The 18,262-nt window shown below is 35.8% G+C and overlaps 2 protein-coding genes across 4 annotated transcripts; both read left to right on the forward strand.

The window, feature by feature from the left end:
• The first annotated feature begins 267 nt into the window (after positions 1 to 267).
• On the forward strand, positions 268 to 8,343 carry LOC104906461 (uncharacterized). Of its 2 annotated transcripts, XM_010695218.4 has the most exons (5): positions 268 to 3,102; positions 3,716 to 4,463; positions 4,866 to 5,450; positions 6,136 to 6,650; positions 7,208 to 8,343. In XM_010695218.4, exons 2-5 carry the CDS (start codon positions 3,794 to 3,796, stop codon positions 7,781 to 7,783), a joined length of 2,346 nt encoding a protein of 781 aa, XP_010693520.2. In that variant the 5' UTR covers positions 268 to 3,102; positions 3,716 to 3,793; the 3' UTR covers positions 7,784 to 8,343. The 2 variants fall into 2 exon arrangements, with proteins under 2 accessions (XP_010693520.2, XP_010693519.2); XM_010695217.4 differs by lacking the exon at positions 268 to 3,102 and having other exon boundaries at positions 3,430 to 4,463.
• Positions 8,344 to 13,734: 5,391 nt separating this feature from the next.
• LOC104906460 (calcium-dependent protein kinase 10) lies at positions 13,735 to 18,034 on the forward strand. 2 transcript variants are annotated; one of them, XM_010695215.4, is made up of 5 exons: positions 13,735 to 13,927; positions 14,474 to 15,453; positions 15,634 to 15,930; positions 16,400 to 16,810; positions 17,353 to 18,034. In XM_010695215.4, the coding sequence occupies exons 2-5, from the start codon at positions 14,865 to 14,867 to the stop codon at positions 17,622 to 17,624; spliced, it is 1,569 nt and encodes a 522-aa protein (XP_010693517.2). In that variant the 5' UTR covers positions 13,735 to 13,927; positions 14,474 to 14,864; the 3' UTR covers positions 17,625 to 18,034. The 2 variants fall into 2 exon arrangements, with proteins under 2 accessions (XP_010693517.2, XP_010693518.2); XM_010695216.4 differs by having other exon boundaries at positions 17,356 to 18,034.
• The last annotated feature ends 228 nt before the right edge of the window (positions 18,035 to 18,262 follow it).

Here is an 18,262-nt window from a genome sequence, read left to right on the forward strand (position 1 = left end):
AAAAACTCCCGTTTCCAATGGAATGAAAAATGTGAAGCCGCCTTCTTAGAGTTAAAGCGGAGGTTAACCAGTGCTCCTATTCTGACCTTCCCTCCGGAACTGAGGGTTTGAAATTTATAGTGAATGCTTCTCAGGAAGGTTTGGGATGTGTGTTGATGCAGCATGGGAAAGTGATAGCCTACGCGTCTCGACAGTTGCGACCTCATGAGAAAAATTATCCAGTGCATGATTTGAATTAGCTGCAGTTGTCTTTGCTCTGAAGTTATGGCGACATTATTTGTACGGAGTTTCATGTAAGGTGTTCACGGATCATAAAAGTTTGAAGTATATCTTCACTCAAAAAGATATGAACATGAGGCAAAGAAGATGGTTAGAGTTGCTCAAAGATTACGACATCGACATTCAATATCATCCCGGAAAAGCAAATAAGGTGGCAGATGCACTTAGTAGAAGGCCAAGGAGTGAATTAAGCTTTTTATCGCAATGCCAGATGAACTGAGTAAAGAGATAGAGTTATTTGAACTCGTTTTAGTACGTTCAGGGGAAATTGGAGGAACCATTAATGCTTTAACTGTCCAACCTGACCTATACTCAGAGATTCGGGAAAAGTAAATCCAAGATGCATTCCTGCAGGGTGTCAAAGAAAAGATTAAGAATGGCGAAACTCAGGAATTTGCTCAATATGAAGATGGAAGTATTAGACTGAGGGGACGATGGTGTGTTCCCGAGGATCAGGATTTAAGACAGAGGATTTTGAAGGAAGCTCATAGTAGTCCGTATTCAGTGCATCCTGGTAGGGACAAAATGGTGCGAGATCTTAAGAAATACTTCTGGTGGAGAGGCCTCAAGAAGGATGTAGCGAGATATGTAGCGAGATGTTTAACATGTCAAAAGGTGAAGTTTGAGCGCCAGAAGGCACCTGGGTTATTGCAACCATTACCTATTCCAGAATGGAAATGGGATTGTGTCTCAATGGATTTCGTGTCTGGGTTACCAAGATCTAGGAAAGGAAATGACTTAATTGGGGTAATAGTGGATCGTCTCACAAAAACGGCGCGATTTCTTGCAATAAAGGGGACTTGGAATCAGTCGCAGATGGCTGATGCTTACGTTCGGAATATTGTTCGTCTTCATGGGGTACCAGTAAGCATTGTTTCGGATAGAGACCCCCGATTTCTGGCTGATTTCTGGGAGAAACTTCAGGAAGCTTTTGGAACAACATTGAAATTTAGTACAGCATTTCATCCTGCTACCGATGGTCAAACTGAACGTACAATTCAGGTATTGGAAGATATGTTGCGAGCTTCTGTTTTGGAATTCCAAGGGTCTTGGGAAGATCATTTAGCTTTGATAGAATTCTCTTATAACAATAGTCATCAAACCACAATAGGAATGGCTCCATATGAAGCCCTGTATGGTCGGAAGTGCCGAACGCCGATTTGTTGGGAAGATTTAAGGAATAGAGTACCTGTATACACAAGGCCAATTACAATTATGTCTTCCTCAATTGAAGTCATTGAGAATAGAAAGATGCCCATTGCTGACATTTATGCCGCTGTGTCCCAAGACAGAAAAACTGCATTTAGTTGTATTTAATGAATGACTCCGGATAGTGCATACTAAAGGAGATGAGAATTTCTATGCTCCATTACATTCATCATCATCTGATCCTGAAAACCCGAGGAGCACTATTCCCATTCCCATGTTAAGAGAGGTATACATAAACAATGTGGCATGGCTAAATTCGCTGCCTATGGAGGCTTTTAGGTGTCTCACTCATATGACAATAAAAAACGACAAGGTAGAGAGTTTGGGAGAAGTTGGGGAGGTGTTTCGGAGCTGCTCATCTTCTTTGCGATCCTTGAATATCACAGGTTGCTCCAACTTAAGAAGTGTTTCTGGAGGGCTGGAGCATCTCACTACTTTGGAGATGTTAGAAATATACGACACCCATAAGCTGAGTCTTTCAGAAGACCCAGAAGGTGTTGTGCCATGGAAATCCCTTCATCACTCCCTCAGCTACTTGCAATTGATGAATCTCCCACAGCTGGTCAACCTGCCTGATTCGATGCAGTTCTTGGTCTCCCTCCAAACCCTTTCAATGGTGCATTGCAGTAAACTGGAATCAGTGCCAGATTGGATGCCCCAACTCACTTCCCTCAGGAAGCTTATGGTTTCATTCTGTTCCGCACATCTGGAGAGAAGATGTCAAAATCCAACTGGGGTGGACTGGCCTAACATTCAACACATCCCCTCCATTGATGTCACCTCTAGCCGTCCTAAGTTTTTAGTGTTGCCGTATGAATAGGTATATACTTCTTTGGTTTTGGTTCGTGCTTCCATTTAGCTCAAATTGGAAACGAGTGTATGACATCAGAGTCTTCTCAACGGTGACCAATCTGCAGTTATTACCCTACGTGTATGTTCTGATTTATAGTGATGGCAATGTTCAATAGTTCATTATAATCGCAAATCAAATTTCTTTGTCCATTGTTTATAATCCCAAATCCAATTTCTTTGGAAGATTGTGCTGAGGAGAGCTTGATGAAGGAACTTGTTTAAGGTTTTTTCTCTTATAGATTATCTTTCTACCATTGTTTATAATCCCAAATGCATCTTGGTCTGAGAAGGAATTCCATATTTTTTCTAGTTTTACTTGAGGTTAAGGCTGTTTATAATCACAGGCTTTGCCAATAGCATAATTTTTATAAAGTACTACTGTACAGATTATAATCTTCAAAGGTTTGAGAGAATCGTCCTAAATTCATGTAAAGTTGGAGTTAAGGAGCAGGAAATGGAGTTACTCAAGTGTTAATGCAATCAGCTCAAAAAATTACTAATACAGAACTTATTCGTGGCACAACTCAGAAGCCTTTATAATTATAAAAGTAGTAAAGATTTCGTTCGGAAAGAATTATTCATATTAGAGTACAATGAATAATTTGCTTTGGCAAAGCCATCTGAAGGTCCTTAAGAAATGTTTAATGCAGGTGATTTAACTTGCTGTGATTATGTCACCAGGAGAACTTGCTTATCAAAGAATTCAGTAGCAAGTTGGTCGATACTCGACAGAACATCCTTATCAAACATGTTAATGCAGAGGTGAGAGCATGATACCCTCTCATTAGTATCATATTTTACATTATTAAGAAATATATTAACATCTGAAATTATATATGCTGATACAATCATCTTATGCATTTTGAATTCTACATTAAACACAGTGAAAAACATTATTTCGAGCATCTGCGTTTGTGCTTGTGGTTGTGTAATGGTAAATTGGCAATTGCTTGACCTTTGTTTAAGGCTGGGTAAGCTTTCAAAAAGTTAAATTGTTTAGCAGTAGACCAGTAACTAGCCAAACAAAGACCAAGCTATACGCCAACTGTTTCTTCACGTTCACTCTACAAGTGCTGAATACCGAAATCTAAAGTCAAAAGTCAAACATCTCAGTATGAATATGTAGATTGAAGAGTTTTGTATGCATTCAATGCAACAAGTTGAATTTGTTCACACCTTTACTTGGTCAAAAGTTGACTAATTTTACACAACGAACTTTAGCATCAATCATCATCCTACTATCTACGAGTTGAAAGAAATTTGTACAAAAAATTGTATTAACCCTGATACAGTTCAGTTAAGCCCGTCTGTTGATCAGTCTGCAATTTGAATCACTCGTCCACTCGTATGACTTAGTGTGCGATCTTGTGTCTAGCTTTCTCGAGACCCCGCCTCCTGACCGTGCCCAGCACACCCCAACCATTCCCAGCTCTACTAGCTAGTATCAGCATACATGGCCAACATGGGAAGAGCCAGGACTGTAAGCATGTCGTTTACTGAGTCACAGCTGCTGTCAGCAGCAGGAGATGGAGATGAGGAATTCCTAATAGAAGCTCTTGCTACTCAACCTATTGATTACTTCCTAACGCGGAGCAAAAACAAAAATGGTGAAGAACATTGCAATATTATCCACATTGCAGTGTTAAATGAACAAGCAAAGTTCCTCAATCGAGCATTGAGTATATTACCCATCTCAACTCTGCATCTCCTTCTCTGTCAGCAAGATTTTTCCTACTTTAGTTACAACCCTCTTCACTGTGCATCTTTACGAGGTAACTTTACTATTGTCAAGCTCCTCGTCGAGTTTTACGAATCATCATCATCTTCTTCTTCGTCGTTGGTTGATCGAAGCTGTAGGCCATGGTTAGCCAAGGATGTGAACGGGAAGACGCCTTTGCAGGTGGCTTTGGATAGGGGTAGAGATGAATGTGCATTAAAAATAATGGGATTAGATGAAGAATTGCTTTGTAATATGGTTGATAATAAAGGTAACAGCCCGCTATTTCAAGCTGTACAAAGAGGTTGTGAACAAATTGCTATGAAGATCTTGGCATCGGGGCATTCTTATAGTACTGGTGGCGAGTATGAGTTGACTCCCCTTCATGTTCTACCAAATTGCTCAGGTGTGTAGTATTGATTTGTTTTTCAATTTGTTAAAATTTTTTACGCTTTCTGTCCCTTAATTTTTCTCACATGTGGGTTTGACACAGAAATTTAGTGTTAAGAGCAACTTCAATGGTCAGCTATGCACTCTTCTAACTTAGCTTTCCACCTCAACTACATTCAAGTAACATTAGTTTCAGGCTACAACGTCCTTTTGGGTGCATTTCTTCACTTGAACTTATATCAAAACCGAGCTTATTACTCTTGATTGGACCTAATCAACCATGATACGTGTTTTCTGGAAGTTAACAGTTTCCTAATTTAGTTTGCTTCTGTACAATTTCAAGATAACTAATAAAGTATTAGCAATCTTAACTATAAAAAAAGAAGAAAACACTAGCCTAATATCATCTGATCTGCAGAGGAAGTTTGCGAACTTCTACTTGACAAGCATCCAGAAATGATAAAAGCAGTCGACAAAAATGGACTTACAATCCTACACAAATGGGCAATGATGGATAAACTATGGCCATTTCAATTTCTTTTAAAGCAAGAAAAAAGTTCTAGGTTGAGGAAGGACTTCATCAACCTTTTATGTGCAACTGAGAAGTCGACAGGCAACAATCCTTTACACACAGCAGCTTATTACCACAATGAAGAAACTGTGCAGGTTGTGCAGCATCTTGTAGAAGCTTATATAGATGCTAAGGAACAAGGAGTGGAACTTCAGCCGAGCCCTTGGACATGTGAGAATATAGAAGGAGATACACCTTTGATGGTATCCTTAATCAACAAACATGAAAAATTGGCACTGTATTTCATGTCTGTGGATATGGAGAATTCAGTTGTATATGCAACCAAGAGTGTACTATATTGTGCTGTACTGCGTGGATGTGATGAAGTTGCAGAAGAAACAGTGGCTTCAGTTGATCCTGCCTGCTTCAGCTTCATGCAGCTTAAAGACGATGGTGGGCGAAATGTCTTGCATGTTGCATCAAATTGCACAGGTGAGAGTACCTTATTGCTTGTATATCTTTCTTCTTATTTGAAAAATCTTGGAGGAACTAACTAAGCACAAGCAAGGCCAAGGCTTCGTCGTGCTATGGTGGGCTCAAACAAGGCCTATGCACAGCCTGGCCCACATGGGTGCAGGCGGCTTCTTTAAGAAATTGAGGAGGCTGAAACACGGCTGGCTTTTTGGGCTTGTGCTCATTTTCAAAATTGATGCCCATTACAACCCACGGAGCACTGCTGTGATCTTGTGTCGTGAGTCATGACAGGCCAGTAACGGGCTTGTGCTGGGCAAGTAATATGGCATAACTATCCTTATCATTATTTATAACCGGAACATCTCATATATGCAAACCTTTAATTCTGACTTTAATCAGTTTATTATAGAACATGGAAATCGAACATATCTCAGCAGCATATTCAAGCTATTGTAAACTTCTTTAAATAATTAAGGTGGTAGACGTATATGCCTTGTATTATTTCTGGTCAAAATGAGTATCAGGGAAATCTAATAAAACAATTTAATCTTTACCTATATAGCAAGAAAACAGTTGGGATTTTGAAAACGGGAAAATCTTGAGTCCCATCCATTTATTTGCTTCATTACCACGGAACTGGGGAAATTTCACATACTTGAAGTTTCGGTGCTTCATAGATTCTAACATTGAAGTGTTTATACAGAGAGAACAGGCACCTTGTTGGTGGAAAAGCTAGCTTGGTTGATCAACGAGCCAGATGATGATGGAAAGAGACCCCTTGATATAGCTTCAGAAGTTGGTAACGCATGGCTTATAAAATTACTGCTGACAAAAGACCCTTCCTCAAACACAAGTGCGCCATTTGCTTGGATTGAAGCATGTAAAAAAGGCTACTTATCAGCTATACATGCTTTCATAGACCATTCCCCTGATTTTAGAACATTTTGTCTCCAAAGAAAAGACTCTCCTTTACATCACATACAACTGAGAAGTTACAAAGAATACCAAGAATTTCTTGCTATTCCGTTGATTCAAGAGATGAAAAATATGCTCGATTTCAGTGGTTCAACGCCCTTGCATCGAGCATTAGAACGTAAGGATATCCTCCTTGCTGAAGCACTGCTCTCTGGCGATGGGGTTCATAGAAGCATCAAAGATAAAAATGGTAAAACTGCTACCGACCTGCTAGTAAAGCTGTGCGACCAAGAGTATGAATGGGTATGTGTCTCCAGTCTCCACCTAATTCTTCCAATCTAGAAAACTATGATTGCATTAGGAAATACTTCTATGTCAGTTGTCACTATCATCCCTTGCTTGCTATAAGTCTACATTGTCTTGGCAAAAACATAAAATGAGCATAAATATAAAGGTTAATTTTTTCTAGGGAAATTGTACTGCGTATACCCTAAACTAGAATTTGCCAAATAACCTTAGAGATTCAAAATATATCCATAACTATTAACTTTGGCTGATTTGTAATGGTTTTCTCTTATACAATTTATTGATTCAAACCTATTTCTGCTGATTAAACTTGATTATTGGTAATATTGAAGAAAAATTCTCATGGCCTTGCAAGACAGTGAAGTTTCCATGAATCTCGGAAAAATGACAGCCACAGGATAAAATAAGACTGCTTTAGACAGCATAGTAGCTCTTATGTTTTACTATATACAAGAATATGTAAAAGCCTTGATCTATGAAATGAATTGTTCTATATATATTATTATGGTGATATGCAAGCTCCTTCTTTGAATTCAATTTCAAACAAAATGCAGGATACTATGTGCAAACGTACACAAATTAGTCCGTGGCTAACGACAAACTATATCGGAACTTCCTTTGCTAATGCGGCCTTTAGATACAGAGGCAATACAAGACTTGGTACAACACCATCAGCAGGAGAAATGCGTAGCACACTTTCAGTCGTAGCAGCCCTTCTAGCAACCCTTACATTTGCAGCTGGGTTTACACTTCCTGGAGGCCTTAACGAAGATACTGGTGAAGCCATCTTAGCAAAGAAGGTTTCATTTCTAGTGTTTATACTAGCAGACACATACGCGATGTGTTGCTCCATGTTGGTGCTGTTCTGCCTCATATGGTCTATGGTTAGCGACAGAGATAAGTCACTTCTACTGATTGATCGAAGTGTTGTGATACTCGTCCAATCACTTTATGGAACGTTAATAGCATTTATGGCTGGAGTTTACACTGCTATATCACACAAGTCTTTGTGGGCAGCTATTATAGTCATTGTTATGTGCTCTTTCGTTGCGATTTCAGCTAACAGAGCTATTCTGGATAAAGTGCTTGATAAGTTGATCCCTTCGGCTGATAGTAAGAGAAGAAATTAAACCCAGACACTGGATGGATTTCTGGATGATGTAGGCTCTCCTATAATCTTTCACTATCTTATGATTTTGGATATTACTGTCTGCAAATGTTAAACTCACACATTGCTATTATAGTTCTTTGTTATGCAAGTATGGATTCAACTAGTGGTGTCAGAAACAGATCTGACCGCTGGGTCAACCTGATTCTGACCTGACTTGAACCTGGTTCGACCTGGGAGGGTCAGTCTCCAGACCTGACCGAAACCTGACCTGGGATTACCCAGACCTGACCGGCACCCGACAAGATTATATCCTGACCTGTTCAGACAGACCTGCTCTCAAACCCGAACCCGACCGTAATCAACAAGATATTATAAAAATTCAATTATTTTTTATATCTACAAAATTATTTAAATATGTTAATTTATAAATTTGCTTACATTTAATAATTAATTAAATAAAAAATTAAATTACATTCAACCTAACCATTTGAGGGTTACACTTTCAATATCATGTATTGGTTTATATTTTTATTTCATTTATTTTTGAATTATTTGTAACATTACTCTCTTAATTCATGTTAACTAAATAAAATAGGATCGGCCTTATATGATTCAATTTTTCAAACCAACCAATTTGGACGACTAAACACCATAAAATTATTAAAATTCAATTATTGTAAATTATTTTTATTAAAACTAAATGAAAAAAAAAATTGAGTTAAACTTGACAAATTTCAATTAAAAACCGAACTTAACTCAACCAAAATTGTTTTGTAACCAAGTTAATTTATTATTATTTAGATTAAATCATACTCAAATTCACAAGTCAATTATTTTTACAAGTCAACCAAAATCACTAAGTTAATTTTTATTATATTTGGATTTCTAAGTTATGTGAAAAAGGTATTAAATATTTATTAAATAAATTATTGATAATGAAGTTTATAAATCAAAATACTAAAATTTTGTAGTCAAATTTGTAGTAATTTGGATATAATAACAAATTCTGATGGCACCTTTGTCCAAGTCCATGAGCCCAAACTCATAAGCTGAATTAGCCCAACACCAAGATCTCCAAATCAGAAAAACAAAAACAAAAACAAAAACAAAAAGACAATAACTCCATCTTCCTCCTCGATGGATGTTGCTCAACAACAACCACCTATTCCAACTCAGTATACTTAATCTTCTAGAAATCCATTGAAATTTAACTCTCTCAATCACACTTAACAGAAAAACAATAGAAAAGCTTCTTGTTTTCTTGAAATTCATGAATGCTAATGGTTTGGAGAATTTTTAAATCTGAAAATAATCTATTCAACTATAAATAAGAGAGTTTGAGTTCGAAATTTAATCACAAATCAACAAACAAAACTCAGAAAATAAAATCAATTAGGAGAATTGGAAGCAAAAATTCAATCTTTATTTTCTTTGTTTTCTTCGGCCACCGGCAACCACCACCACAACTAGTTAACATGAATTAACTAGATTTTGCAGAGCCATTAAAATACCCAGATTTTGCAGACCCAAATAACCCACTACACTTATTAGATTGATTTTAAAACAAAGATGAGGAATTTGGATGAACTCTTGGAATAGTACCAAATGTTCTGGAACTGGAGCTGTTTTTTAAAGCATTGTAGAAAACCTTTGAATTGCTGTACCACGCCATCATTTTTGAAGAACAAAAGGTGCAAACTTTTCTCAAAATTCTTGAATTTCAGGGTCAATTATGAACTGGGTTCAAGTAGCATACTAAAAACATTTTGTGATTTTTGAATTCTGAAATGTAAAATTTACGAGATTAAGGGTTTTAGACGAGATGGGTCACAACTGGTTAGCCCAAAATAGTATGATATTCCTGCAGTGGAGAAGTTTTCTCTATGCAGCAAACTATGCAACAAACTATTGGGACGGTCCACAAACACAGCAGCACCACCTACCGCCGTCTAACAACCGCCCCACCCCTTATCCTTCAGCACTGCTAACTTCCTCTCCTTCGGCCTTTCGAGCCTCCCTCTCTCTCTAATGGGCAGTCCCAAAAAGAGGCGGAAGAAAAATATAAGAGGAGTTAGTTTAGGGTTTAGATAAGGGAACAACGTTTATATATGGAGAAAGGGGATTGAAATTGATCGTTGATTTGAGTTTGTAATTTTGTATCCAGTGGCTGAGAATAGTCATCCGTGTGTGGGTGTGTTAGTGAGGTTTTAGCCATAGATTTGATCTGGTCAATGGTTAGGATAGAGTGGTTTTTTTTGTTGGATTTCACATGTCTATCAATTTGATCAATATATGAGATGAGATATTAGACTCAAAATCTATCAATTTTACTTTTTATTTCGTTATCAAAATTTGATGGAGATTTCGATTTTTATATTCAATAATAAAAAATTTAGCAATGATAATTGATAATTAATATCGTTACTATATATTATAATCTTTGTTGTTATTATTATCATTATTATTATCAATATTATTGCTACTATTTCATAACAACTTATTTTGATTCAAGTAGATATTTTGTGTTTCAAAATGAATATATAGTTTAATGACGATTAACTTAAACAGAGTATTGTTTTATTGAATAATAAGCTTATCGACTTACATTGACACATCAATCTCATTCAATAAAAACATCTTTCCATCAAATTAGATGAAGTTTCATAATGACTTTAACTTAAAGACGATTAACTTCAAGTCATTTAAGTAAAACTTTTAGTTTCAAAATGCATTACACGTAAAGGTGATTAACTTAAATAATAATAAATCCTTTATATGAAATTTGGAACTGATCTTGTACTCGTTATTATTGTCGTTGGTTATGAATTATGATATATAATATTAAAACATATGAAGAGTCTCCTCTACTTCTTTACTCATTAGGGTGGTTTTACGCAGTTGATTAGTCGAAATAAGAGTTGACTAAGAGAATACACTAACATCACGATAATCAATATAGTGTTTTTATTGGTTTTTTGTTATTATCCTCATATTAATTGCACACACACATATGTATGTATATGTTGATCTTAATACTTTTATTAATACGATTCATTTACATATATATACAAAGTTAAGAGAAGACCACAAATATTATACTAGTATTAAACTATAGTATAACATAAAAACAATTAACTTAAATAATATTATAGCTTATAAAGACAAGGGAGTGTTATTGTTGTTAATCTTATACTAGTATTAAACTATATTTTACTTGTTTAATAAGTTATGATTAACTATTTTACTTAACTTATGGTTGTTACTTGTTACATGTTCTTATGATTAACTATTATCATTTTCATTTGATGTTTATTTGTAGTATTGTTCTCATTACCATCATAGCTATTTACAAACTTATATATCGATCATAATGCTTATAATAATAAATCATTTATATAAAGTTTGGAATTGATCGTATACTCGTTATTATTGTCGTTGGTTATAATATATAATATTAAAACATATGAATAGTCGTTCTACACTTCTGCTCCTTTACTCATTAGAGTCGTTTTACGCAGTTGATAAATAAGAGTTGACTAAAAGACTACATTAAACATCACGGTAATCAATATAGTGTTTTTATTGATTTTTCGTTGTCATCCTTATATTTATCGCACACACACATATGTATGTATATATATATATATATATATATATATATATATATATATATATATATATATATATAATCGATCTTAATACTTTTATTAATATGATTCATTTACAAAATACATAACAAAATCAAGATGACCCGATCAGGAGTTACCCGAAGTTGAATTGGCGTTCAACAACGAATGGACCCGATGTTTCACAATGATCGAACTAAGATGAGTAAGATCATTACTAATTCAACCCGAGTACATTTTACTTAACTCAACCGCACATGGAACCTAAATACGATCTTCGCAAACCCGACTAAAAAAATGTCAAAGGGCAATTATACCCGAGAATGGATCGACTTGTAAACGGAACGTTCAGACCTGTTCGGCACCCGGGAATCCAATGATTCAAATGTGTTCGACCCAGTTGAACAAAACCTGACCAGTCATGACCTGGGGCACTGACAATCAGAATCTTGACCTGTCCGGGTATGACCTGGTTCGCCGTGGGTATACCCAGAACCTGTTTACTAACCTGTTTTGACACCACTAGATTCAACTCTGGACTTTGGTCAGTCTGGTAACTAGTTGCACCCCATGACCCCAACTTTTAGTTATTCTTATACTACCTCTGTTTTGTTTATAATACATTGGTACAAATCTTATTCATGTTACTAGATGAACATGCTAATGACTAGTTTTATAATCGGCTTGTTAGATGGAGCTCTGAGTACACATTTGAAAAATATATCTAATTAAAAATATTAAACCGACTTTAAACTTGTACGATACATGAGATTATAGGAAATAAAGAATATAAGTTTTCTAATTATTATACGGTTTTAGGAAAATTTAGCAATTAGTTTAGTTATTATATTAATTTGATACTTAGATTTTCAATTAGATTATACTAGAGTATATAAAATTTCCTAATTATATGTATTCGGTTTTCAATTAGAAAATAATGATTTAGTTTTATTATAAAATTAAATTACTTTTTCTAGACGGTGCTTTTCTCTCCAAAGTTTCCTCCTTTATTCACACATGCTAAACATGGAAGAATATATGTAGCATTATTGTTTTCACACATCATTTTCTAAAGGTTGTATGATTCTTATTCCAAAGCAAATTACCTTCGATAATGTTGTTACTCGATATCTAATAGAAAACTTTTCCATAGATGATATCAAGACCTTAATGATTTTAATAATTATCCAAATAATCGCCAGAGCAACTAGTACTTTTTAAACAATAATATATTTTTTTTTGACAATGGGGTAAACAATAATATTTCTTACATAAACATTTTCATATTCTTAGGGGGAAAAACCATTAAGAAAAATGCATGTATCTATTGGATCTCTATACAAGTTTATTTTGATAGTTCGAGCCCTAAATTTTGTCAGCAAGTCATATGTAAGATTTGTGTATAAACTATAAAGTGAACTATTGTTTATTTATTAGCTATGAATTAGGTTTCACAAAATATTTTATAAAGTTGAATGATGATTAACGGAAACTATACTGATATTTATGTAAAAGACCATTTATCTTATCCCTTATCTCTACTAGTCTACTTTAAGTTCTTGTGTTATGTTTAATTTTTGTCATGTATTTACCTAAATGCTAGTTTTACATTCACAACTCCTTTTCTTCACTAGAGCTATTTAACATTTCAAAATACGCTATAATTTTATATTAGCAAATATAAACGTAATGATCGGGATTCCTTTTATTTTTTCACAAATTATTAGAATAGGCGGTCTAATTTTTACATAAATTAGATGAACTTAGAAGTGAATTTTTCAAACAAACCCATTCTATTTCACTCTAACCCAACACTATCTTAGTCATCCCTTATCTTTTCCTTCCTTTGTTTTCTTGATTCTCGAACTACAACAGACAATTTTAAGAAATAACTCGGTATTCTTATCGAACGGATTAAACTAGTCACTAAATGGATAAACAAGTCACTGAATGCGTTAGTGAATGTCATTCACGAAATAGATTAAATTGGTCACGAAATAGAGTCACTATATTTAAAAAGGTAGCATGTTCTCTGCTGAATATTAGACTTGCACCGTGCCTAATTTTAAAAGTAAGCGGTATCTTACAAGACCAACTGTCATTTTTCCACTTCCCTAACAATGAGTAATCATGTTCATGTATCATACTCCTTGAACATGACATATATATTTTTCTAGAATGAAAAATCACCTAACACAAAAAGGGGAACCAATTAGAAAGAGAAAAAGAAAAGTAACACAAACAACAATCAAAACATGAAAACAACTAGCAAAATTTATTAAGTACTAATTACTACATCTAGTTACCTAAAATGCACTCTAATTACTTTAAAAAGTTCAAACTCCAACAATAGTGCAAATTAGCATAAACACTTGTTACAGCAAGTTGTGCAAACTCAGACACACAGACCACAGAAGGCGGAGTCCCCACACCAGAGGGGCAACTCTAATTTCTCCAACGTCTCCTTTTTCTTTCTCTTCTTCTCCTTTCTTCTTTGCTTTCTCCCTCCAGAATCTTTCTCTCTCTTCCATTTCCAGGTTTCTCTCTCCTCTTCTCTGCTTCTTATTTTTTGAAAGATGCAAACTTTTACTGAAATTTATGTTTTGAATAGTGTTACTTGTTGTTATGCTTTAAATTCTGAGTTGGGTCACTTTCATTTTTGTTTGAATTCAATGGGTTTTTGCTGAATTATGCTCTTTTTACTCCAGTGAACGGTTTTTCAGTTTCTGGGTGTTAACTGTATTTAGTTAATTAAGATTGGTTTGAATTCAAAAAAAACTTAGGGTTTGTTATTTCCATACTTAATCTTTATTTTTAATGTCTGAATATGTAAAAATGTTAAAATTATATGTTGAAAAAATGAGTAAACTAGTATCAAATCAAAGTTTTGAAGCTTTGAATTACTGATATGCTGTAGTTGGGTACTTGGTTTGATCTGTGAGATTATTCATAAGATGCTATCTTTATTTCCTGTTTTTTTTTTTAGTGCAAATATTCTGAATAAAATATGCATTAGTTTACTTTTTCGATAGAATATAAGTATTTGGGATTCTAAGTTATGGGACACTCAATTTTATATGCAGATCCAGCTGTTCCAGACTAGACTAACTTGGTAGCTTGAGCTTCACTTGTTGTGCTTGGATCTATTGAGCTTGGAAGTTTTGCTGATTTAGAGCCATATGTTCTAGATGTATTGTGTTAGTCAAGTAAAGTGTTGATATTGAAATTGGGACCTTTAGTGGCATAAGGGTGGTTTTTTTTTCATTTAGAATTTTGACCTTGAGCTTAGTTTTGGAATTGAGTGGTTGAGAAACTTCAAACACTTTGGCTTTTCAGTTTATTATACCTGGGTTTTTATTGAGGAAGGTAGTGAGAAAGCTCCAGGAAAATTTGACTCTTGTGTTTACGGAAAAGTCACTTGGTCTTCTCCTATAATTTTGCTGTAATCCTGGTTCTGGACCTCTAGGCTCTGGAATGGCAGTTGGCAAAAACAGCAGCAACGCTGGATCATTAACTCGGCGATGTCATTGTTTCAAGGTGGCAAACTTGAAGGAAACTATTTTGGATGCTAGCGAGACATCCGAGTTAAAAGATCGTTATGTTTTGGGAGATCAACTAGGTTGGGGGCAGTTTGGTGTTATCCGGGCATGTGCTGATAAGTTTACTGGAGAACTACTGGCGTGCAAGTCCATTGCCAAAGATAGACTTGTAACACAAGATGATGTTCGAAGTGTGAAGCTCGAAATCGAGATTATGAGCAAGTTGTCCGGTCATCCTCATGTTGTCGATCTTAAAGCTGTTTATGAGGAAGAAGATTATGTCCACTTGGTGATGGAGCTTTGTGCCGGTGGGGAGTTGTTCCACCGATTAGAGAAACAAGGAAGGTATTGCGAGTCTCAAGCCAAAGTCATCTTCCGGCATCTAATGCAAGTAGTCTTGTATTGTCATGATAATGGTGTTGTTCATAGAGATTTGAAGCCTGAAAATGTTCTTTTGGCAACCAAGTCTTCTTCTTCGCCAATTAAGTTAGCCGATTTTGGTCTTGCTACATATATCAAACCAGGTAGAACACTCTTCTTCATCTAGTTTGTGATTTTAGCTGTGTTACTCGGTCTCTTTCAATTCACCTCAATAGCTGTCCATGTTGAATTTTGGATACTTTGATCAAGTCAGTCTGGCCCCTAAACATGTTCCTGCGCCCAACACTAACAGTGTCTTAAGCCTTTGGTTACTGGTCAAGCAGGGGAGAGTTTGCATGGGACAGTGGGGAGTCCTTTCTATATAGCTCCTGAAGTTCTGTCAGGAGGTTACACCCAAGCTGCTGATGTATGGAGTGCTGGCGTGATTCTCTACATTCTATTGAGTTCTATGCCACCATTTTGGGGGAAGACAAAGTCAAGGATATTTGATGCAGTTCGAGCAGCTGATCTGCGCTTCCCTTCTGAACTTTGGGATCGGATATCAGAACCTGCCAAGGAGCTGATCAGGAAGATGCTTTGTGTAGATCCTTTGAAGCGCTTGACAGCTGAGCAAGTTTTAGGTATATTTTTAATTTTTGCCTCCTTTGCTGAATTCAGATGACAGTTTTTTTGACACAGTATACATTTGTAGAACCCAAGTGTCAGTGAATAGCCAACCAATGTCTGAAAAGTTTTTTTTGGCTTTCGATTACAAAATCATTTATTACATATTTGCATTAACTGTGTTATTTTTGACACATGACATGAAATCTTCATTGCTTATTTGTGATTCTTTGTAAATTGCTGTACATTGGAAGCTGCTCCCTTTTAACATTTGAGATGTTTGTAAGTGGTGAGTGTAGCTCATGTGTCCCATGGAGACAAAGCTTTTGGATGATTTTAAGACAAATGCATTCTCAGCTTATCTGATGATGTTATCCATGGTGTCTGTGGACACATGTACCAACACTAAAAATCTAGTATTTCTTGTTGGTTCTTTAGTTTTGCTGGAAATACTTAAGGGCTAAGGCTTTATTTTTGTTCCTGCAGCTCACTCATGGATGGAAGAGGTTACTGTAGCTACGGAAGAATCACATGAACATGATTTGGCCTGCTCTGAACATATAAAAACCCGAGATAGCTCATTTTCAGCGTCATGTATATCCAGGGATCACGATATAAGCTTTGGCACTGGATCTGCGGTAAATTGTGAACCTCAATCTCCAACATTTACGTGCAGATCGTCATTCTCGGCATTTATGGCGGAACCATCCACCCCTACCCTTATATCTGCTGGATTTTCTTTCCGTAGCAGCGGTGATTTCACTGCTCTTGAGTTTGTTTCTCCAATTCCTTCCTTGCCTAGCTTCACATTTTTCAGCCCTAGGTCAGTAGATGAGCATGGAAACCAAAATAAGGTTTTTTCAAGCAACAGGGAGAACACTGACGAAATTCATACAGGTAACTCACTTTTCTATTTGTAATAATTTGTTATTGTCACTGATTCTCTAATGTCATTTTTGCATCTCTAGGTCTTGTAACATTTTAAACGTCATATAAACATCCATGACATTTTATGTATTTTGCTCAACTTTCAAGTATTTTTGTATGACTTTTAAACTTTCAAGTTTTATCTGCGTATAACTTTTCATAGCCTAACCGTTTCTCTGTTGTATAAGTATATGCGAAAAATCATTCATCACATGAATTGTTTGAATCTAATGTTGGATTGTGCAGCCTAACCAACTCGAGTTTCTTTAAAAAAATTGTTCTGTAATTCAATTATGTCCTCCATATCTTATCTTTCTTAACTTTTAAAGCACTATTGAGAAACAGAAGAAAACCCCAGTGTGACGACTGTCAGATGTGGTTTGATTGAGATTAGACTATTTTATCAGTGTTGTGTTATTTAGATTCCAGTGCTGTTAATATCATTAGTTCCATCGTAAGCTTTTAAAGTTATCAATTCATAAAACTAGATCTAATGCCCATCGTATTTTTAGAAGGGGCCGACTTGGAGAAGCGATTTGAATCACCTCATTCATCGCTGTGCTCAGGAACTGATGCTAGGGACCTGAAAGAGAAGTCAGCAGACTCTAAGAGGAGTGGAGGAACAGGGGTGAGGATTTTGGGGATCCATAACAAGAGAAATAGGACGATTGGGCTTGGCGAATTCAACCAGCTTGATATTGTGGTCACTGAATCTGTCATCCGATGGGCGTCATGCACCCACTTACCTACCGCCTCATCACTCAGGTCTTCTCTTGTATGCTGATAATCATGGGTCGACCACAATGTATCCACTATGTATCAAATTAACATCATAAATCATGATATGAAGTTGGGCAACGCGCAAACGTGTGAATTCTACTGCTCTACTACAAAGATTGAAGATATAATGGGTTTGAGTCGCGTGTACTGTTGGTGATGATCATCCCATATTAGAGAGCTAATGTTAGTGACTAGATTGTAATGGATCTGCAGAATAAGCAGATTCTTCTTCAAAAGGTGTAAAGCATGGATTTTGAAAGCAATGGTTTTCTCAACCTTTTTGATCATGATTTAGTAGATATATATAGGGGGCTTTTTGTTCTTATTAGATGTGATTGTTAAGCCTTCTTCATGAACAAACATAAGCACTGGTGACTTGTGGGATGGTACATAGAAAGAGTTCTGTTTCATCGATTTTGATTTTGTCCAGATCCTCCTTTTCTTTCGAAAAAAGGGAAGGAGAGTATCCGAAAGATTACCCATTTTGTATTTTCAGTTGTCTTTAAAAGATTGATCCATTACCTTTCGGACAATTTGATTCCTATAATACTCCTATTTCTCTACTTCATTTCCTACCATATACTATTATACTAAAGATAAAATTACTTAATACGAACTTAAAATTAAGAGGAGAAACAAGGT

This window comes from Beta vulgaris, chromosome 3 (assembly GCF_026745355.1).
Source record: "Beta vulgaris subsp. vulgaris cultivar EL10 chromosome 3, EL10.2, whole genome shotgun sequence".
NCBI classification, from domain to species: domain Eukaryota; kingdom Viridiplantae; phylum Streptophyta; class Magnoliopsida; order Caryophyllales; family Amaranthaceae; genus Beta; species Beta vulgaris.